Source organism: Vipera berus (assembly GCF_964194415.1).
Source record: "Vipera berus genome assembly, chromosome: 1".
Classification (NCBI taxonomy): Eukaryota; Metazoa; Chordata; class Lepidosauria; order Squamata; family Viperidae; genus Vipera; species Vipera berus.
The window spans coordinates 147,445,267-147,468,425 of NC_138202.1; the positions used below are offsets into that span (position 1 = coordinate 147,445,267).

A 23,159-nucleotide genomic window follows, 5' to 3' on the forward strand; every position below is an offset into this window, starting at 1 on the left:
CTAGTGTGAGTCATCATCTCTAACCCTCCCACCACCTTGATATGGGAATGGATATGAGATAATCCCATATATCCTTCCTGGAACAGGATGTGAACATGATAAATAAAAGGAGTAAATTAGCAGGATTTCACCCAAGCAGATGAAACCATTGCCTGTGCTTGAAATGGAAGGATTTCTTAAAATGAATAACCAGAGTAGGTGAGTAGCATCTTTTAGAATGTAAATAACAAATTTAAGACTTTGTTAAATATTGATTTATTCATTTTATAGTATTTCCTTTCTGTTGTAATCCACACAGACTCTGGGCAGTACATAAGAGTATGAATGAATTCAGGATCACTGAACCCACAAAAATTAGGAGTGGTTGGCCAATATTCCAACTGCATATTGGTATTGAGCTCCCTAAATTAATTATTATTTTTATTTTAAAACATCAGATTCATTGCAAATCCAAAGAATACTTTGTAATTATAGCAGAAGGGAAAATACTGAGATTATTAATTGTACAGACATTTTAAAATATGTACATAAAATATATTACTTATTTGGGCAGTAGACATAGATATTATTATAGATCTTTATAAATTATTTTATGCAACTGAAAATCTTAGGGAATCTTCTATTTGGTTTTACATACTGTAGAATACCAGGACCTTAAAAATGGTATAAAGACAAGAGAGAAAACATAACTGTTTTTGTTTATGCATTATAATGAAAACAACAACAACAAAGGCATGCACAAAGACACAAATAAATTCATGCACAAAGAATTGCACATATACAAAACAATGACAGTGTATACTAAGAGATTGCTAACATATTAATGCCAGAAATAAAGCATGTGTGTAGACTAGATGCAGGGAGACTGAATGTAATTCTGAGATAAGTTGACACTCCAAATCTAAAACTATTTACACATAAAAAAACCACAACCTATTACTTTTAGGGCAAGTGAATAATAAATTTTGGCATTATAATATGATAATCTCACTTTTATTCAGAAGTAAGTCAATTTAGATTATCGTAGCATAAACTAGATTTACAGTAGATAAGAGGGAGATTCTGCTCACAAATATCAATGCTGCTTTACTTCCAAACATGATTTGTTTGTGAACTCAAGCTTTGGAGTTTAAATGTGAGCCTTAATGTTAAATAGGCTTAATGATAGATTATGAGTGACTGCTATCTCACTTCAGAATTGGGCCTATGCAAAATTGGAGGAAGTGAATTATGAAATCCTAAACAAGCTATTCCAGTCTGTACCTGTTTAGAGAATGAAAGTGATGTTTGCATTAGAACAGGTGAACAATGACTGTCAAGTGCATGATGGAGAATCTACGTATGTTGGCCAGATGTTTCCTTCCCAACATTTAACAAAAACTGAGAAGTCTTTCCAAATAAAGAACAAAAATTTCTGGGACTAGTCTCTCCTGCAGAAGAACTACAATAAATATTGTAGTTGGTACAGTGCAGGTGGTCTTGATTAAGGTAAAAAGCAGGAAAACACAAATAAACTGCATCTATTTGTATTTGCAAGGAATGAATGATCTAAAATAGCATATAATATAGCTAACGTGGGGAGGGGCTATGTCTATTAGCCAGGTGTCCATCATGATCATGAAGGGGAGACCTAAAAATATTGGATATTTCTTCCTATTCATACCTGTATCTGCTGCAGACGGGTGCAGCTTTGACAAGTGTTCAGAAAGGGAGACACATAAGCAGTTTTCTCCCCTTAATTATCTTGCTGGTTGTAAAGAATTTGCTCTAATACATAGCAAATAATGGCAACATTCAAAATTAACTCCATTCCTTTAATGAAGACTCTTTATGTTTATTGGACAAAGCTTCAATTAATTCACCACATTCTGTGGTGTGTGTTGTATAGAGGTTTAAGGGGCTATCATATATGCAGATTTTTAATTACTTCCTTCAACATTCACTGTTTTCACATCAACACTATCAATCCACTATAACTGCTGCCACTGCTACCACTACTGTATCAACTACTACTACTACTATTACTACTACTACTACAATACCTTACCTGACTCCACTGATATGTATTGTACAATGCTGTCAGCATATCTGGTCGCAGAATTTCATTACATCCATGTTGCAGGAACAACTTGGCATTAGACTTATACTTATTCTGTTCATGCAAACAGCAATGAAGCACAAAAAAGACAACAAAAATTGCTCTAGATCACAGATAGTGAGATTTAGGCCTTTGGAATACTCCTGTATTCTCAAAAATCACACCAATGTATGGGCAGCAACGTGAATAATGTCCTAACTGAATAACTGAACACTGGAACATTATTTTGCGATCATCACACACAGCAATGCCCTTTTAATAATAAGAACACTCAGACCTATTTCTTTTCAAATGCCAATTGAAACATAGTAGAGAAATAATCATTATCCATTTGGGCATAGTTTATGAGAACACAGAGTATGGACAGGCTCACTCAAAAAGCTACTGAGCAATTTTGGGCGGCAGAGTACAGATAGCTTTCAGTACATGAAAGACATAACATTTTGAATATCCCAGATCAAGCCTATTACATCACAGACTAACGACACTTCAGACATGTAAAAAGGGACATCCACAAATGACACCAGCCGCATTTTGGATGTCTTGACCAACTTGGCCAACCGTACCTGACTGCTTAACTCTCCTCCCCATTTGGCCAGCAAGGTTTTAGGATCATCCACCACCAAGGAATACTTATCCTTCTTCTTCTCATAGTCAGATTTGTATAATTTCTGCTCAAAGCAGCATCAGGAAGTAATAAATGGAGAGGCGTAAAATTTAACAGCAAGGCATCAACTATTCAAAACTTTTTTAGCTACTCATTAAATCTATTCACCCATTCAGAAAATAGAGAAGATACCTATTCCCTTCCTTCCCAAAAATAGTTATACATACATTTAAAACGCAACATAATCTTATAAATTTAAACAGAACAGTCCTAGATTGCTCTACTTCAGAAAGCAGCCAGAATAGCGGCTTATTTCCAGGTCCAGTAAGAAGAGGATGTCAGTGTTAAAGATACAGAATTAAAAGTTCAGATTAGACAGCATGTCTTTTAACTCTTCAACTTAATCACAATTATAAGTTCAGCTGCATTATGACTAATGCAATTAGCATATACATGCCTTTCAAAATGTATAAATGCTTGTGATATAGATCCAAATTAATTGTCTGGACTTAACCCATTAAGACACATAGCAATATATAGAACATACTCAAATAAGAGCAGAGTTTGGCCTAGTGCAGCACCAATTAATTTTGCTGCCCTGAATGATATTATCTTGAAATATACTTAATTCACAGCTACAAATGTAGGAAAATTAACTTGATTTATATATGAAGCAGAAGAAGATTTATATATTGAGCAGAAAATAAAACACAGCTGTATCTCGGCAACTGGGAAATACTCATTTTTTGTGTTAAACATGCATTATTATAGGAGTTTATAAAATCATTTTCTATTCCTTCTATATTTAATATTTTCCTGATTAATTCAAACATTGTTTTATATCAGACATGAGAACTTCTAGCTTGTGGATGGATATCCACATTTTCAAAGCTGACTTCTTAGGGAGATCTTGCTACTGTTGCCAGATTTCTTAACCCTCTTCTTTCCTTCCACACATCCAATTCTTTTTAAGTAAATAAACTAGTTAGTTTTCTATGATTGGATTTACTTATACTTTTTTTAAAATGCACAAAAGAAATCTCAAGCTCTTTTCAAAGCAAATCTCGTATGTCCAGGATTTCTTTAAAGAAAATTCACAGTCAGTTTTTCACACACCTTTTTAACCCTACTTCTGTGTATGTGCAATTCCAAAGACATAATCAAGGAATCTTGAAGATATTATTCTCCTGAAGTTCTCTAGATATTGGCTTTATCTCTAAATGTTTTTTTAGAACTCTAATCCCTTTTACAAGATGGTTAGTCAACTTCTAACCCGGTCAGATCTTGTTGGTGGTTCTTGCAGTACCTACTTACCTATCCTAACTGGACCCAAAACAAAATTCACCATTTTGGAAATTCATTGTCCTTACATACATTTTCCACTATCTCATTAGCCTTTATATCAGTAAAGTGCCCTTAAAAAGGCTTTGTGGTATCTTTCCTTTGTCCAGGCAACTAGCTGTTGGTATGGTTTGAGCATTGCTGCCAATCAGTGTATAAGAATGTGCATTCTGTGCTGCTAAGATATTGGGAACAAGATTTGGTTTGAAATGAAGATACTTCCTGGTTTAGCTATCCTTTTCTGCAACTGTCTTGAAGGATTGGGTAGGCAAAATATATTAATTCTCTGGGCTTATGTATTTCTATGACATGAAAGGCTAACTGGAGTTTGGAATTTATTTTGGGCATGAGTAGGTCTGCTTTGGGATATATTTAACCTTTTGAGAATTAGAAATAGCAATACTGTTCAGACTTATATAACACTTCATAGTGCTTTACAGCCCTCTCTAAGTAGTTTACAGAGTCAGCATGTTGCCCCCTACAATCTGGGTCCTCATTTTACCCACCTCAGAAGGAAGGAAGGCTGAGTCAACCTTGATCCGGTCAGGATTAAACTGCTGGGCTTTGGCAGAGTTAGCCTGCAATGCTGCATTCTAACCACTGCACCACTATGGATCTTAGTTAACAGGAATAAGTTAATTCATTCAGGGGTTTTCAAAGTTTCTCAGCCAACTAATCTTCCCCCATTTTTCCTGACCTAGTTAACCATGTTGAGAGTACAAAGCAATTTAATATATGGGGGAGGCTTTAATGGAATTGTTGTAGGCAATTGCTCTATTACAAGAGTCTTTTAATCTACTTACCGCATCCATCAACCGAGTAGCATATTTAACATGTCTGTTAATTGGAGTGTCAGCAACATACTTGAAGTTGGATTTTGTCCTTTCAAATGTTTCCTTGTACTTATACTATTGAAAACAAATATACAACAGTTATAAGGACATGATGAAAAGAATCAAAAGTCAGTATCAAACACTGATCAAATGTAAATGAGTGAAACACTGCAGTTCTTTCACAATTATTAATAAAAGTGAGCCATCAGTAAATGATTCAGTGAATGTTTCCAACCTGGGAGACCTGTTAGTCTGCTGCACCCAAAAACAGAACTGAATGATATATTTTTATTTACTTATTTATCAGATTTATAGATTCCCTGATTCCACCACAATTTGGGTGGCTTACAGAAATTTTATTTATTTTTATTAGATTGATATCCCATCCTTCCTCCAGGAATTCAAGGTATTGTCTGCATTGTCTTTCCTCCAATTTTCTCCCACCCCATAAATCTTGTGAGATAAGTTGCGCCGAGAGACTGTGTCTACCCCAAAGTCACCAACTGAGCCTCTATGATTGATGATGGATTTGAAAATAGGTCTCCCAAGTAATAGTCCAACAGTTTATCTATTGTACTATGTAAAAAGCAACACACTTATTACAGGTAGTCTTTGACTTACAGCCATTCATCAAGTGGCCATTCAAAGTTACAATGGCACTGGAAAAAAAGAATGGCTTACAACCAGTCCTTGCACTTATGACCGTTGCAGCATTTCATGATCAAAACTTGGGTTCTTGGCAACCAGCATGTATTCACAACAGTTGCGGCATCCAAAGCTCATGTGATAGCCATTTGCAGCTTTCCCAGCTGGCTTCAGACAAGCACAAAAAATTGGGGAGGCTAGAGTTACTTAGTAGCTCCAGTGATTTATCTAACAACCATGGCCAAAAAAAAAAAGGTTGTAGAATCGGGTGCAAGTCATTTAACAACCATCTTGCTTAGCAACAGAAATTCTGATCCCAGTGAGAGTGTTGTAAGTCAAGGATTACTTGCATGACATGAATCTTGATTTATTTATCCAGCTGATTCAATTGCATGATCAGCAGAGCCTAAATATGACACAGTATTGTAGAAACTGGTAAAATTTTATGTTGCTAACAAAAAAATCCAATAGGCAAATGTATCAAAGGTCTTTCCCTTTGCGTATGCAGAATCCTGCCACTATCAAACCAAATCAGATCTTCAGAAAGAAACAACCTCTCACAACTTCTGAACAGGAACAAATAACACACATACTGGACTATACAGAGCCTTATTCTTTCCTGCGAGGACAAGATCAGGAGTATCCCATGCATAGCAGCCAATGCCTTTGAGCCATGTTAAATCTTCCTTATATTTAACCTGCAAAAACAAAGTAGTAAGAGAAAACTTAACTACATGAAATAATGTCAGAAGTCACAAGAATTCACCATAAAACCTCAGTTTAACCAACCTGTCTTTGTTTAACACAGGGGTCCCCAACCTGGGGGCAAAGGCCCGCTACCAGGCCATGGCCTATTGGCCACTGGGCCACGTGAGTGGCTGGCCAGTGTGTTCGTGTGTGTGCACACACTCACCCCTTACTCATGCTAGTGCTAGTGGCACGTGAGTGCGCGCGGCCCCATTCACATGTGTGCATGAGTGCATAAGGGCACCTCCCCCTCCCTTTCTCTCTGGGCCACCAACCCAGAAAGGTTGGGGACCTCTGGTTTAACAGATTTCAGGTAGAAGAGGTATAGTTTTCATTTGGCACATAAGCTGAATCTATGCAAAAGTTCTCTTGGCAAGTCTTTGAGCGAGAGCTGTAAAGCTAAGATATCCTATGAAAAAAAGTCCTTGAACTGGAAGGCCCAAATATCTACATCCACTCTGAGTCTGTTCTTCTCCATTCAATTCCACCTATGATATTAATTATTAAAAATATTCATTGCTTTTACCATGGAGCTTAGACGTTTTGACAGATTTTAAATTCTGAGATCATAAACAAAGTGCAGTCAAAAGTCCACCGACAACCCTATAAATGAGTTCACTTTGCAGGTGGTATTACGATTGCTAAGCTCTCCAACAGCAAAAATAGAAAATCATCCACTTTTGAATTGCATCATAAATTAACCACCCTAGATTTTCTCAAGCCTGTTGCTCTGTAAGGCTTATTTATGCTCACGATGCAAGTGGTCAACATAAATCAATACTCACCGTACTAACTGCATCAGTGACAGCACGATGGTGGTAGTGTTCTGGCTGGTCTGGGATAGATCTCCAAAATCCTAATTCACTCATGTACTTTTCTTTATATTTCACCTAATTTGCAAACAATGAATAAATAATATTAAATTAACCAAAAAACAAAATATACTATCAGAATTTAAATATGCTTTCTCACAAGAAAGCTCCACTAAATGCAGTGGAACCTGCTCTCCAATAAATTGATTTCAAATTGCAACAGATTATTAGGAGAACATAATATTCTTATAACTAAGCTGCCTTATGTAGGCAACCCAGACTAAGAAAAATATGCACTGAATGGAGGTGCCAGGATGTAGCACAAGCCACTTTTGCTGCTTGAAATTCCTTTCGGCCAGCAAAACTGAACCAGAATTTTGTGCGGGGGGGGAGAAGACAAATGAAGCATTGTTAATAAATCCATCCCCCAACCAAACTGAGGAAGAGGTCTGCAATGCCATCACAAAATTAAGATAAGAGTACACAGTGCTAAGTAACTTCAAATGCAGTTGTTGTTATTCAGTCACTAAGTCATACCTGACTCTTCGTGACCTCATGGACTATAGCATGCCAGGCTCCCATGTCCTCCCTTGTCTCCCAGTGTCTGCCCAAATTCACATTCATTGCATCAATGACACTATCTAACCATCTCATCCTCTGCCGTTGCCTTCCCCTTTGCCTTCAATCTTTCCCAACATCAGAGTCTTTTCCAAGGAGTCCCTTCTTCTCATTTGGTGGCCCAAGTATTTGAGCTTTGGTTTCAGTATCTGTCCTTCCAAAGGACAGGCAGGGTTGCTTTCCTTTAGGATTGACTGATTTGATCTCATTGCAGACCCAAGGGACTCTCAAGAGTCTTCTCCAGCACCACCAGTTGAAAGCATCAAATTCTTTGGCGCTCAGCCTTCCTTATGGGCCAACTCTCACAGCCATTCATTACTACTGGGAAAACTGTAGCTTTGCCTGTATGGACCCTTGTTGGCAAGGTGATGTCTCCGCTTTTTAATATCCTGTCTAGGCTCCAATGCAGTATGCTAAATGTAATGGAAGCTCCCCAAACCCCAATTTGATGTAACGATCTCTAATGACAGCTGAATTTGACTGTGGCTGGGTGGCTGGGTAGATGGGATGGGGGACAGACTTTAAAGACAAGGCCCTGTAAAATGGATGTTTGGGGGTTAAATGGAGATTGAGAATGTTTTATAATCAGGCAGATTTTCATATTTAAGAAGCCATATACTTACTTTGCTGATATCATCAGTGACCTTGCGGTGATAGACAATATCTAAGGCATCCTTTACAGTGTGGTATTTACCCTTTTCTCGCTCAAATGTTTCTTTGTAGCGCAGCTGATTAAAAAACAACAACAGAAGACATATATTTGAAATGTATTTCTATATCATTAATGAGATAGTGTTAGTCCTGAATTATGTCTGCTAATGTTGGACCAATCAGACATTATCTTCACTTGTTCAGCTTTTGCAAAGACAAAAATAGGCACAAATTCTAACCTGAACATAATATTATCCAATTATATTTTAACAGCTTAATTTTCCGTATATTTAATGTTGTTTTCTATGCAAATGCAAATGTTCCTTTCCTTCCAGTTTACACAATACTTTTGTTTACTGTAATGAAGGGAGGGAGGGAGGGATGGAGAGAGAGAGATCCAATTATAAACCAAATGTACATTCTAAATAATGCTGGTTTCCTGCAAAATTTCACATTCATCCTTGTTCAGGTAACTATTGCTTCATCTGCTGAATAACTTCTTATTAATTTAATTTTTCATTATGAAGAGCCACGTAATAAGAATTCTGGTCATCTTGCATCTGTAGAATATTGATTATCTCCAATTATCCTCTTATAAGATCATCTACAGTATTAGCTAAAAATATCTTTTTTTTGGTCATAAACTTACATCACTGGCATTCAGATAAGACTTCTTAGCTCTGATGAGAATTGGTGTATCCGGGACTGTTATGTATTTATCCTTTAGTTTATCGTACAGTGCTCTGTATTTTTTCTAAAGAAACCAAAGGGAGGGGAGGAAGAGCATGATTAATAGTGAGACTTGTGCTCTATAGAGGCTATAGAAGCTAAAGTATAAAAAGGGAGAAAGTATCCCAGTGAGCATAGCCTGAAGGCTTGCTTTTTAGGAGAACCAGATGTTTATCTGTCTCGCCAAGACAACCCAAATGGTGGCAACCTTTACCTCACTGGCAAAGTCCTTCACATGCTTGGCAAGTTTTAAGGCAGGTGTCTGGTCTCCAGCATGGTGATGTGGTCTTTCCTTGGTGGCGAGTTCAACATACAAGTACTGTAGAAGAATATAAAGTTGTTACAGATCAGATAGGTTTCATGTATATCTAAAACCCTAGACTCCTTCTTCCAGTGAATTTTGCATATCATTGGTCTTTCTGCTCTTAAGTGGCAGCTCATGCTTACATATGAGGGATTTCAGAGATCAGAGCTACTGTTTTTTCTAGGAAGAAATGTGTGTTACAACCAAGCAAAAGCACTTCAAAATAATGGCTGCAATATTTCTCACAATAAATACTTGTGCTGCATTACATATACTGTATATGCTCATAATAATTAATTAAATGTACAAGGCCAGCAAACTCTATAATTCCTCCAGGCAGTGCATAATAAATAAAAGCATAATAAAAACAAACACCCTAAAGAAAAAGCACACATATATGTATACAAAGGAAACTGCAACACACTAAATGAGATCATAAGATCATTCATTAATTCAATTGGAATATTGCCTGGTAGAGTTTTCTTTGGCAAGCTTCTGATAAGAAATTAGTGATTTTCAAATATGTCATACACAAAAATGATCCATGTCCCTTCTTCCAATACAGACAAAGTATATTAGTAACAAAAGCTAAAATTCCACACAACTTGCATCATCTTGGCTCCGGTTACCAAAATTTAGCACAGTCGTCAACTTTAAGATTTATCTTTTTCAATTTCTTTCAAGTAATCAAATGATTACTTGACAAATGCCTTCTAGTTGGATGTTTGTGTCCTTAAATTGGTGAAAAATTAATAACTATATTATTATGAATTAATAACTATATTATTAAAACAGTACAGCTATGAATAGAATAGAACAATAGACATATTATTAATATAGCAGTTCAGAATGTGAGAAAAGTAGAGGAGGAGGAGGAGGAGGAGGAGGAGGAGGAGGAGGAGGAGGAGGAGGAGGAGGAGGAGGAGGAGGAAATATTGGGCATAAGCTTTTGCAAGAGAAAGAATGTAACTATGGAAGACAGATCAGAGCTGGGTTGGAATTAAGACAAAGAGAATTCTTGGAGGTGGAGAAGACCTGAAGATTCCACAAAGCTGACTCAATAATTACAAGCACAGGAAACTATTTGTTTCTCTAATTTGCACAATTACAAAGCACATAATAATGGCAAGAGAAGAACTCTTAATATATCCTTTCCGATGAGCTGAGTAGGTCACAGTTACTTGGCAGCAATTCCTGCAGCACAGATTTATGAAAGAAATCCTGCCTAAGTGGGGGTGGGGGGAAATGTCTTATTACTTGGAAAAACACCCCAGAGTTATATGTGTGCTTAAATTACATTGGAGGTTTATGAGAATACGCTACTTTATTTTATTGTCATGATTAAGTTGGCTGGGGAAAAACCCTTAGATCTATGCTAATAATATGAAGAGTTAATCATTGTGTAATACTGTTTTCATGCTTTTAATTTTTTTTCCTCTTTACTTTCTTTTTATAAAATAATTACAAATAGTGGTGTTATCAATATTATGCATAGGATTTTATTTAGATTTCTATGTACTTCTTAAGTTGCCATAATAAACAGTTCTCCACCTTTAATAAATTAGTGAAACAATTAATTTCAAAATTGATAATTGTAAACATCTTATTTTCCGTATTTTGTTCTTTATCTACTATGAATCTCTGTTTTTCTTTTATGCAGCTATTTATCCTGTTCCTTTAAATATTTTAATAAACATATCAAATATCTGAAGGAAGATTGCACAATGCTTCTCAACCTTACAAATTGAAACATAATTAGAAAATGTTACACAATACCTTCATAGTTGCAGCTGAACATGTACTTACTTGGCTCTGCAGTTTTTGTCCCCTTTTGGCCCTGTTGAAATCTGGTGTATCAAGGATTGATGTGTACTTAGTCTTTTGCTCTTTACCTGCAGCTCTGTATACAATCTGGAAAGGATTATATGAATACAATACTGTGAAAACAACCCCAAACATTTAATCCTGCCTAGCAACTCTTTAAAGCAGTTGATTTAGGCTAAAAGGTGAAAAAATTACTTCATTGAAAGCCATTTTTTTCTGGAATGAAGTGTTGATCAATATTTCTATCTACTACATTATCAAAATATTTTAACTATTTTTCACCTTCATGTGGGGGCAGAATATTATTGGAATTTCACAAAATGTCTTGCACTGGTTGGCTTGCGCCGTTGACTATGATAGACAGAAGATCCTTTAGCCCAAAGATATTGTGCAGCACTTACTGGCAAACAGTAGGAAACAGTAGCTGTTTTCCTTCATCCTTGAACTTGGCTTATAAGAATTAACTCCAAAGCAAATGACCTAAGATTCCTTGACATTTGCAAGTGTGCATCTGTTATAACCAATGTTTGGTTTTAAATTGGCCAAAACTGAATTGATTGACTGAATGATTTATAAGAGTAGATCGTAACTTCCCAATAATATGATGAGATGATGGCCAGATTGCCCATGCCATCTGTTTGCCATTGAGCATGAATTTGCTCTTCTAGAAGACCCATGGTTGTTTTCCCTTCGGTAAGTTCGTGGTTTTGTTTTCCATGCATAGATTCTTTATAGAACAAATTGTTAATCTGATAGGTTTGTTTCTGCTCTTGTTCTTATTCTCCTGGTCTTCTATTCTTCCTGGTATGAAGAGTACTCAGCTTAGATGACTCTTGTTACCAACCTAAACTACATTTTGTGTGCAGTTTCTTATGATGAAAGCCAAACAGCATACAGATCCTTTTGGTTTTATACACACACACAAACAAACAAACATATACATATATACATGTGTGTGTGTGTATATACACATACAAATATACATATACATATATATATATATTATCTACCCAGGTGCAGGATTTTCTTCACTGTGCAAAGTTAACAAGTGGTTCCACCATCATCTCACATTTGTACAGTGTCAATATAATCATGTCCCTTGGTTGTATTTTTTATCAACAGTTATCTGCAACTGTCGATAAATGCAACTACTGTGTTAGGGGAGAGCTTTTCTCTTGAATTTTTTTCATTGTGGGAAAACTAACAAATTGCCCTTCAGTTATCTTTGGTAAGATGGGCAGCATACAAATTTGATAAATGAATAAACTGAACTCACCTCACTAAGGTGGGTCTTTAGCTCCTGATTTTTTCTATAAACTGGGGTGTCCAGAACCACAGAGTATTTGTCTTGCATTTTCTTTGCAGCATCAGTGTAGACATAATGAGACTACAAAAAAGTAGATTTAAAACATTAGTATTACAGGTTTATTTCTGAGCCATTTATTATGGAGATTAAAGTGGCATATATGTTTGATTAATTAATTGATGTTATATTGACCTTATGTGCCACATTAAAAAATATTAAACTTTGCCTTTTTAGTGATTCTTATCTTTTAACTAAAGAGCAGAAAATAAATACTTCTAGTATTCATGGTTGCCAAGAGTAAAATGACATACCCAGAGCTTGCGTAAATGCCGTGAACGGACCATATCCGGAGTATCGTACAGGAAGCAGCCAAGACCTTTGAGCCATTGAAGATCACTTTTGTATTTAATCTATCAAATAAAGACATTGACTGAATATATCTTTACCATCTCAGAGTATATATTTCACATAAATCAATAATCTGAAATAGTTCGGAATGCTGGGAAATAACAAAGATGCTATTGGAAAATTGGTCTAATGCAGCTATGAGGAAATTATAATTTTCCATATGTTGCTTGATTCTATTCTGAGCAATCCCAGCCAGCATAGCCAAGACTGATGAATATTGTAGTCCAAAATCTTGAAATCCACATATATTCATAGGAGTACCCCAAAGCAGCTGCACTTGATATAACCAAAAAACCCTGCTCCGTATTCATTCGTTTATTTGTTTGTTTGTTTATTCATGAATTAAGGAACGAACGAACGAACGAACGAATGAATGAAGATTCTTTTGGTTGTCCTCTCACTCTCACTGACTCTGGGTGGCTTACAAAACTAAAAAACCCAATATGTAAACAATAAAAACAATACCCCCCGAGCCCCCCCTGGCAACAACAATCAACCAAGCAAGCCATTTGATGGGCTCCATCCCACTCTGGATTCCCTAGGCCCATTGGCAAAATCAGGTCTTTGGGGCCTTGCATAAGAGTGTCAGAGTGGGACTAATCTAATCTCCGCAGGGATGATGTTCCAAAGGGAGGGAGCCATCACTGATAAAGGCCTTCTTCTGGGTTCCACCAGATGTACCTCCTTAGAAGAGGGGACCCACAACATTCCCAGCCTCCCCACTCTGCTGGGTCAAGTAGACATTACCGGGAAATGAGGGTCCTTTAGTTAACCTGGTTCCAAGCATGTAGGGTTTTAAAAGTGACAACTAGCACCTTGAGTTGCACCCGGAATCAGATATATGTTCTGTTTACTGGGTGTAATTCATTTTGATAAATTCTTTTTAGGGAGAGAAACCATTATCACAAAAAATATTTTTATATTACCATAGGCCCTAATACATCTATATGTATTCACAGCAACTTATTCTAAATTTTTAAAACAAATCTTCTTACATCACTTGTAATTTCTCCAACATAACGGTTGTGTACAGTTTGTGGAGTAAATGGTAAGGAAGTCAAGTGTCCTTGCATCTTGAAGAAATCAGTCTTGTAGATAAGCTAAAATAAAGAGAGAAGAAGAATAAGATTCTCCCCACCCAGTAAAATCAAACACAACACAAATTGTGCATCTAATATAAATAAAATATGCCTACATCACTGAAAGCTTCTTGATTTATTTTCACTTGGCGATTGTGTGGCGTATCAGGTGTAGTATGAATCTTATCTTTATTTTTGTGATACACCTCCCGATACATTCTCTGTAACGAAAGGAAAGAGATTAAAAAAATTAAATTAAATTAAATCTTAATCTATTTTGCACAGTATTTCCTTAAAAAGCACTTATTCCAGTCATTTGAATAGATAGAACCAATCCATGAATGCTAAATAATAAACACATGAGTTAGCTATACCACTTAAATTAATACAGGTAGTCCTCAACTTACAACAGTTCATTTAGTGACCATTCAAAGTTACAACAGCACTGAGAAAAGTGACTAATGAACGTTTTTCACCCTTACAACTGTTGCAGCATATCCATGGTCATGTGATGCTTGGCAACTGACTCATATTTATGACGGTTGTTGTGTTCCAAGGTCATGTAATCACCTTTTGCAATCTTCTTACAAGCTAAGTCAATGGGGAAGCCAGATTTACACTACTAACTTAACAACTGCAGTGATTCACTTAACAACTGTGGCAAGAAGGATTGTAAAATGAGGCAAAATTCACTCAACAAATGTTCCACACAGAAACTTTGGGCTCAGTTGTGATCGTAAATTGAAGACTGTATGTATTAAAAGTAATAGAATATTCATGGAGCTCCATGCTCAAAACAGTTGCTTTACAGCAAGCAACAGTTTGAGAGAAAGCAGTTTATCATTCCTACTTTGTATCTTTTTACAAAGGTGTAATTTATTATTTTCTTTATTGTTTTTTTTAAAAAAACACCTTATTTTAATACTCAGATCCCATTTCTGTTATGTATGTAGATGATCAAAATGTTATTTTCATCAGGTTATCTTTCTATGACATAAAAAGTTTGTGACTGGACAACATGCTCACCATACAACCATTTGTGAATGGACACACTCCCCATGGTGCCCTTCCTCCCCACAACATTTATAACACATTCCCAAACTTTCAGATAAACCTAAAAGATTTACTGCTCAGTCAATGAATTAATGCTGATGGAGAAAAGATGTGAAGCATCAACTTTCTTACTATTTTTAATCACACAAGTTTTATGCCCAAATACAGTTTTGAATTGTAATAGTTCATAACTGTGAGCTTTTCAAAGTTACTGATTAGAATACACAATTTAAAAACATTAGTAGCAATAGCACTTAGATTTATACACAGCTTCACAGGGCTTTACAGCCCTCTCTAAGTGGTTTACAGAGTCAGCCTATGGCCCCGACAATCTGGGTCCTCATTTTACCAACCTCAGAAGATGGAAGGCCGAATCAACTTGATATTTCTATAGCAGATACATTTATCTGTCTTATCTAAAATGGGTTCATAAACATTGTACAAAAGCGCATCATTTTTTAATGTAAGATTCCTATGTAAGATTCTAACAGTGATCACAAACAATTTTATAAAATCAAATACTGTATCACAGAAATGCCAATTCTTATGAAATGAATTATTTACTTACCTCATTAAGGATTTTATTGACTTTCCTTGTATGTACAAATGGAACAGCTTTGGGCCCAAAATTGTAACCAGTGCCCTTGACGTGTTCATAAATTTCTTTATATTTTATCTGAAAAGAAAATATATACATAGACTTCAGATTTAAATGCTTTAATAAATAAAAACAGTTACAGTAGAATTAAAAAACCCAATATAATGAAACCAGTATTACATGCAAACATATAGCTAAAAGACCCCATATTGCAGTTAGGCAGCCATCTATCTCAATATCTCCTTTAATCCATTTGAATATTTTAATGAAAGCCTTTATTATGTTTGTTTTTATTTGTTCTTCAACAATTATCTAACTCAACTGAAAGAAGTTACTTGGAATTATGTTTTGGAAATATATGTAGATACAGTCGTGGCCGAAATTGTTGGCACCCCAGAAATTTTTCCAGAAAATCAAGTATTTCTCACAGAAAAGTATTGCAGTAACACATGTTTTGCTATACACAGGTTTATTCCCTTTGTGTGTATTGGAACACAACAAAAAAAAGGGAGGAAAAAAAGCAAATTGGACATAATGTCAAACAAAACTCCAAAAATGGGCCGGACAAAATTATTGGCACCCTTAACTTAATATTTGGTTGCACACCCTTTGGGAAAAATAACTGAAATCAGTCGCTTCCTATAACCATCAATAAGCTTCTTACACCTCTCACCCGGAATTTTGGACCACTCTTCCTTTGCAAACTGCTCCAGGTCTCTCTTATTGGAAGGGCGCCTTTTCTCAACAGCAATTTTAAGATCTCTCCACAGGTGTTCAATGGGATTCAGATCTGGACTCATTGCTGGCCACTTCAGAACTCTCCAGCGCTTTCTTGCCATTCATTTCTGGGTGCTTTTTGACGTATGTTTGGGGTCATTGTCCTGCTGGAAGACCCAAGATCTCGGACGCAAACCCAGCTTTCTGACACTGGGCTCTACAGTGCGACCCAAAATCCTTTGGTAATCCTCAGATTTCATGAAGCCTTGCACACATTCAAGGCACCCAGTGCCAGAGGCAGCAAAACAACCCCAAAACATCATTGAACCTCCACCATATTTCACTGTAGGTACTGTGTTCTTTTCTTTGTACACCTCATTTCATTTTCGGTAAACAGTAGAATGATGTGCTTTACCAAAAAGCTCTATCTTGGTCTCATCTGTCCGCAAGACGTTTTCCCAGAAGGATTTTGGCTTACTCAAGTACATTTTGGCAAACTGTGATCTTGCTTTTTTATGTCTCTGTGTCAGCAGTGGGGTCCTCCTGGGTCTCCTGCCATAGCGTTTCATTTCATTTAAATGTCGACGGATAGTTCACTCTGACACTGATGCTCCCTGAGACTGCAGGACAGCTTGCATTCCTTTGGATCTTGTTTAGGGCCGCTTATCCACCATCCGGACTATCCTGCGTTGCAACCTTTCATCAATTTTTCTCTTCTGTCCACGACCAGGGAGATTCGCTACAGTGCCATGGGTTGCAAACTTCTTGATAATGTTGCGCACTGTGGACAAAGGCAAATCTAGATCTCTGGAGATGGACTTGTAACCTTGAGATTGTTGATATTTGTCCACAATTTTGGTTCTCAAGTCCTCAGACAGTTCTCTTCTCTTTCTGTTGTCCATGCTTAGCGTGGCACACACAGACACACAATGCAAAGACTAAGTGAACTTCTCTCCTTTTTATCTGCTTTCAGGTGTGATTTTTATATTGCCCACACCTGTTACTTGCCCCAGGTGAGTTTCAAGGAGCATTACATGCTTGAAACAATCTTGTTTACTCACAATTTTGAAAGGGTGCCAATAATTTTGTCCGGCCCATTTTTGGAGTTTTGTTTGACATTATGTCCAATTTGCTTTTTTTCCTCCCTTTTTTGTTGTGTTCCAATACACACAAAGGGAATAAACCTGTGTATAGCAAAACATGTGTTCCTGCAATACTTTTCTGTGAGAAATACTTGATTTTCTGGAAAAATTTCTGGGGTGCCAACAATTTCGGCCATGACTGTATAAAGCAGAAAGAAAATTATATTACAGATTTTTGAAATAATTATAATTTTTTCATGTCTTTTGCAGTAAAATAAAGTTTTTCATCTTACCTTAAATATAAAATCATACACATTTTATATTGATGTAGTAGCTTAGCTATAGAGGGGCCCTCACATGAGCAGAAAATCTTTTCCATAAATGAGTGGATTTTCCCAATATAACACAAGTTTTCTATATCTAACAAAAGACTAGAGGCTGTTAACATTAGGATATCTGTTGCATATTGTTTTGCATGTTATCTCATGCTATCTCTTGTCTAAAAATTATTTGTATACACTTAAGCATGAATAAGGGACGTGGTGGCTCAGTGGGTTAGGACGCTGAGCTTGTTGATCAGAAGGTTGGCAGTTTGGCAGGTTGAATCCCGAGTGCCGCGTAACAGAGTGAGCGCCTGTTACTCGTCCCAGCATCTGCCAACCTACCAGTTCGAAAGCACGTAAAAATGCAAGTAGAAAAATAGGGACCACTACGGTGGGAAGGTAACAGCGTTCCGTGCGCCTTTGGTGTCTAGTCATGCCAGCCACATGACCACGGAGATGTCCTCGGATAAGCGCTGGCTCTTTGGCTTTGAAACAGAGATGAGCACCGGCCCCTAGAGTCAGAAACAACTAGCACGCATGTGTGGGGAAACCTTGACCTTTACCTTAAGCATGAATAAGCATAAAGATAGCATTATGGAATTATTTTGGGTGCTACTGGTATGTGTCTTGTTTAATATTACTCCTACAGTATTTCTCTCTTTTTGTCTCTGTCTGGAAATAAAAAATAATTAAACAGTTACTTACATCACTGCCAATATAGTGGGCATGTTTAGCATGCTTGAAACCAGGGGTATCTGGTGGAAGTTTGTATCCAGTGGGAAGGGCATGCAAGCCAGCATTCCGGTAGAGAGGCTGCCAAAAACAAATGAATACATGAATAAAAATCGAGCTTTATAATAATATAGTAAAGCTCTTTAAGGCAATTGTTGAGAAACCTTTGGTATGCTCTAGCACTGTACAAGCAGAAGTCATACCAGGCTACAGCCACGCTTTTTTTTTTAGTACTTCTTCACAGTTTGAGTTTGGCAAATTGAAAAAATACATCAAGAAATACAATCCTAGCCACTTTTAACTGGAGTACTCAATGGTAATAAGACTTCAATGAGGGAAGTGGTGGTCTCCTCTTGATAGGATATGTTCAAGCAGAGGCAAGACAATCTGATAGAGATACAGTTGAATTTAGTTTTTCCACTAAGAAAGGATTGGATTAGATGACCCAGTTAACCCACTTTCAGCTCTATGATTCCACAGTCCACTAAGTAAGTTTAGGGTTAGGGTCAGAAAAGGTAAATGTGATGAACTCTGGACCCTACCGGCCTTGGCTGGTCTTCAGAAATCTAGGGACTAGGGATAGATCTGGTTAATATTAAGTTGGAAGATCTCCCAGAAAATTCTAGGTCTGCATATTAGAATAAGAACAGCATTCTAGGAGAAGGAAGTAGCAAACCCCTTTTGTTTTATTGCCAAGGAAACATAACACTTCCACGAATTATCACCAGGAGTTGATATTAGCAGTCTCACTTCCAAAAAAGGTAGCCAACATCACATTGCTAATGAAGAGACATATCAGCACTCTTCAAAGTTTTATACCAAAGCTTTTGACGGAAAGAGAAGACCCTCAAATATTCCAAACAGCTGGGTAAATGTATTGCTCACTATAACACTGCCAGTCTTGAACATCTCCTCCTTGTTCTTTTATATTTGATGTTGTATTAGTGTGTGTTATTATTGCTGCTCTTCTTCTGCAGCTTCATGACCCCAATTCAAACCCCTTCCCCTCCCTCTTTTAATGTCATCCAGAGGCAAAATCTAAGTACTTACCTCACTCTGTATCTTGTAAGCCCGATTTGCTCGCTCCAGATCCACTGTCTTATCTGTTGGCGTATATTTCCCTTTGATATGATGCACATAGTTATGGCGGTAAACAGCCTGAGTATTGACAAAACAAAATAAGCTATGTTGAATATTAGCAAAAGGTTTCTCGTTGTTTTAGTTTTTAAATGCTGGTAAGATATCAATCAGAGACAGAAAAAGTAGAATTTCAAAGGAAAATCCTAACGCTGGAGATGTTATGTATGCAGGCACCTGCATAGCAACAGCCACCAGGGGGCGTTGGCCTGGACGGTTTCGGTAAGAAACCCAGTTTCGGCGGGAAACCTAGGGCCAACCCCATTGGCTGTCCGCTTACCTGGCTAGGTATTTAAGGAAGCCAGGTAGCCCTCATTCCCCAGTTCACTACCCCCCTTCAATAAAGAGCTGAACTCACACACCGGCTGGCGTCTCTTCCTTGCGTCGGACCCACTACACAATAGGAGAGGTGATCTGAAAAAAGAATTCTTTCCCTCCCTCCCTCCCTCCCTTCCTCCCGCACCTGATCTACAGTTCTACATGGTGCAGAAATATAGTGAATTACAAAGTAGTGTGACAAAAAGCTTTGCTATAGTTTTGTTAAAAATTATAATTAGAACTGCTACATGCAGTTATGGTGATTGCATAAGCATTGAGGACAAAATCTTGCTTTGAGTGGAAAGTTAACAGGTATGGACTTTTCAAGCACTTGCTGAAAAATAAAGAAAAAAAATCACTCTTATTGATTTATGTTTATGTTTATGTTTTATTTAATTTATATACCGCCCTTCTCCCTAGGGACTCAGGGCGGTTCACAGGGCATATAAATAAAATACAATACTATACAAAAGTTAAAACAAAGATTAAATCAGTGCCCAATTAAAAAACAATAATGCAATCTAAAATGACAATTTAAAACACAGCTCCCCCATCAGGCCAGACCGGCCAATTCAAACAAATGGGTCTTCAGACCACGACGGAAAGTTCGGAGGTCCGATGCCGTCCGGAGCTCCACCGGCAGTTGGTTCCACAAAGCCGGGGCACCCACAGAGAAGGCTCTCCCCCTGGGGGCCGCCAGTCGACATTCCCTGACCGGAGGCACCCTGAGGAGGCCCTCTCTGTGGGAACGCACAGGGCGGAGGGGAGTTGAAGCCGGCAGCAGGTGGTCCCCGAGGTACCCCGGACCCATGCCATGTAGGGACTTAAAGATCATAACTAAGACCTTGAACCTCACCCGGAAGACGACTGGTAACCAATGCAGCTCGCGGAGCAAAGGTGTAACATGGGAGTACCGGGAAACTCCCAAGACAACTCTCGCGGCCGCATTCTGTACCAGTTGGAGCCTCCGAGTGGTCTTCAAGGGAAGCCCCATGTAGAGAGCATTACAGTAGTCAAGGCGAGAGGTCACGAGCGCATGAGTGACCGTGCACAGGGCATCCCGGTCCAGATAGGGCCGCAACTGGCGCACCAGGCGAACCTGGGCAAAAACCCCCCTAGTCACGGCCACTACATGATCTTCTAGGGTAAGCCGTGAATCTAGGAGGACTCCCAAGTTGCGAGCCCTATCCACGGGGGGTAAGAGCTCACCCCCCATAGAAAGAGATGGAACATCTTGAATGTCCCGGGATGCCGGAATGCACAGCCACTCAGTCTTGTCAGGGTTGAGCTGAAGTCTGTTCCTCCCCATCCAGACCCGAACCGCCTCCAGGCAACGGGACATCACAGCGAGGGCATCACTGGGGTGGTTTGGGGTCGAAAAGAAAAGTTGGGTATCATCGGCATATTGATGATACCCAACTCCAAAACCACGAATGATCTCACCCAGCGGTTTCATGTAGATGTTGAACAGGAGAGGCGAGAGAACCGACCCCTGAGGAACTCCACAAACGAGAGACCTCGGGGCCGATCTCTGCCCCCCTGCCAACACCGACTGCGAACGTCCCAGGAGATAGGAGGAGAACCACCTAAGAACCGTGCCTCCCACTCCCAATCCCCTGAGACGCCGCAGCAAGATACCATGGTCGATGGTATCGAAAGCCGCCGAGAGGTCTAATAGGACTAGGACAGAGGAATATCCCCTGTCCCGAGCCCTCCAGAGATCATTCACCAGAGCGACCAATGCCGTCTCCGTGCTGTACCCGGGCCTGAAACCCGATTGGTAGGGGTCCAGATAATCCGCTTCATCCAGGATCAGAGGGAGCTGATGCGCCACCACACTCTCAACAACCTTCGCAAGAAAGCGAAGGTTGGAGACTGGACGAAAGTTGTTCAACACAGCTGGGTCCAAGGCAGGCTTCTTGAGGAGAGGTCTCACCACCGCCTCCTTCAAGACGGTGGGGAAATAACCCTCACTCAAAGAAGCAGATATAACCGCCTGGAGCCAGCCTCGTGTCCTCTCCCTAGCTGCATAAACCAGCCAGGAAGGGCACGGGTCCAACAAACATGTGGAGGAGCTCAGCCTCCCCATAATCCTGTCCACTTCATCAGGGGTCACAGAATCAAACTCTTCCCAGATAACGTTGACAAGACCGTCCGTGTCCTGATCGCCTGACTCTGCCCAGCTGGAGTCCAAACCGGTCCGAATCCGAGCGATTTTATCCGACAGATATAGACTAAATTCCTCGGCACGACCCTGCAAGGGATCCTCCCTCACCTCCTGATTAAGAAGTGAGCGAGTCACCCTAAACAGGGCGGCCGGGCGATTATCTGCGGACGCAATGAGGGTAGAGAAGTAATTACACCTCGCCACCCTCATCGCTGCGAGATAAGACCTAATATAGGTTCTTAACCGCAACCGGTCGGGTTCGGATCGGCTCGACCTCCAACAGCTCTCTAGGCCCCGTTTCCGACGCTTCATCTCCCGGAGCTCCGCGGAGAACCATGGAGCTCGCTGGGATCTGCGCCGGGTCAGGGGCCGCAAGGGTACAACCCGGTCAAGTGCCTCAGTGGCTGCCCTTTCCCAGGTTTCCACTAAGGCATCCGCCGAGCTGTGAGCAATGGAGGCAGGTGGGGACCCCAGCGCCGCTTGGAATCTATCAGGATCCATTAAGCGTCTGGGGCGGTACCATCTAATTGGTTCCGTATCCCCACGGCGGGGGGTGGCAAAACGGAAGACCATCCGCAGGAGATGATGATCGGTCCATGACAGGGGCATAATAAATGGAGAGCCCCCACCAAGATCATCCAACCACCGTCTTTATTTATTTATTTTTATAAAATTTCTACCCAATCTAAAAGGCCTTTGGTGGCTTACATAGAACATAGCAGAACAAATTCAAACATCCATGGTAACAAGTAAAACCACACCAGAGCTTCATAAAGTTAGTAAGCAAATAAATGTAGTAAGCAACCTAAAACACAGAATAAAAATAGAATATCTTATGATATAGATAGCTGTTCAATCAGGGCCAAATGAACTGAAAATAAATATATTTGTGGCTTTTTTCCCCTGAAGCTATACAATGACTTGCATTGGAGGAAAATCAATCCCCGTTCAATTTCTGCAGTATTTGTGAACATGCTCTATTTGGTTGATACAACTGCAAAGAAATGAAACTAGCAGTTTCTGGTTTTTG

The 23,159-nt window shown here is 38.8% G+C and overlaps 1 protein-coding gene across 1 annotated transcript in view; it reads right to left on the reverse strand.

Moving 5' to 3' along the window:
- NEB (nebulin) overlaps positions 1–23,159 on the reverse strand; it is a 228,957-nt gene that overhangs the window by 50,588 nt on the left and 155,210 nt on the right. Inside the window, exons 135-149 of the mRNA XM_081333913.1 lie at positions 19,558–19,665; positions 18,481–18,588; positions 15,624–15,731; positions 14,119–14,223; positions 13,919–14,023; positions 12,827–12,925; positions 12,486–12,596; positions 11,192–11,296; positions 9,296–9,400; positions 9,002–9,106; positions 8,325–8,429; positions 7,057–7,161; positions 6,118–6,222; positions 4,850–4,954; positions 2,665–2,769 (exon numbers count right to left, since the gene is read on the reverse strand). Coding sequence (XP_081190039.1) covers positions 2,665–2,769; positions 4,850–4,954; positions 6,118–6,222; positions 7,057–7,161; positions 8,325–8,429; positions 9,002–9,106; positions 9,296–9,400; positions 11,192–11,296; positions 12,486–12,596; positions 12,827–12,925; positions 13,919–14,023; positions 14,119–14,223; positions 15,624–15,731; positions 18,481–18,588; positions 19,558–19,665 — 1,584 coding nt within the window. The remainder of the gene's footprint in view (positions 1–2,664; positions 2,770–4,849; positions 4,955–6,117; positions 6,223–7,056; positions 7,162–8,324; positions 8,430–9,001; positions 9,107–9,295; positions 9,401–11,191; positions 11,297–12,485; positions 12,597–12,826; positions 12,926–13,918; positions 14,024–14,118; positions 14,224–15,623; positions 15,732–18,480; positions 18,589–19,557; positions 19,666–23,159) is intronic.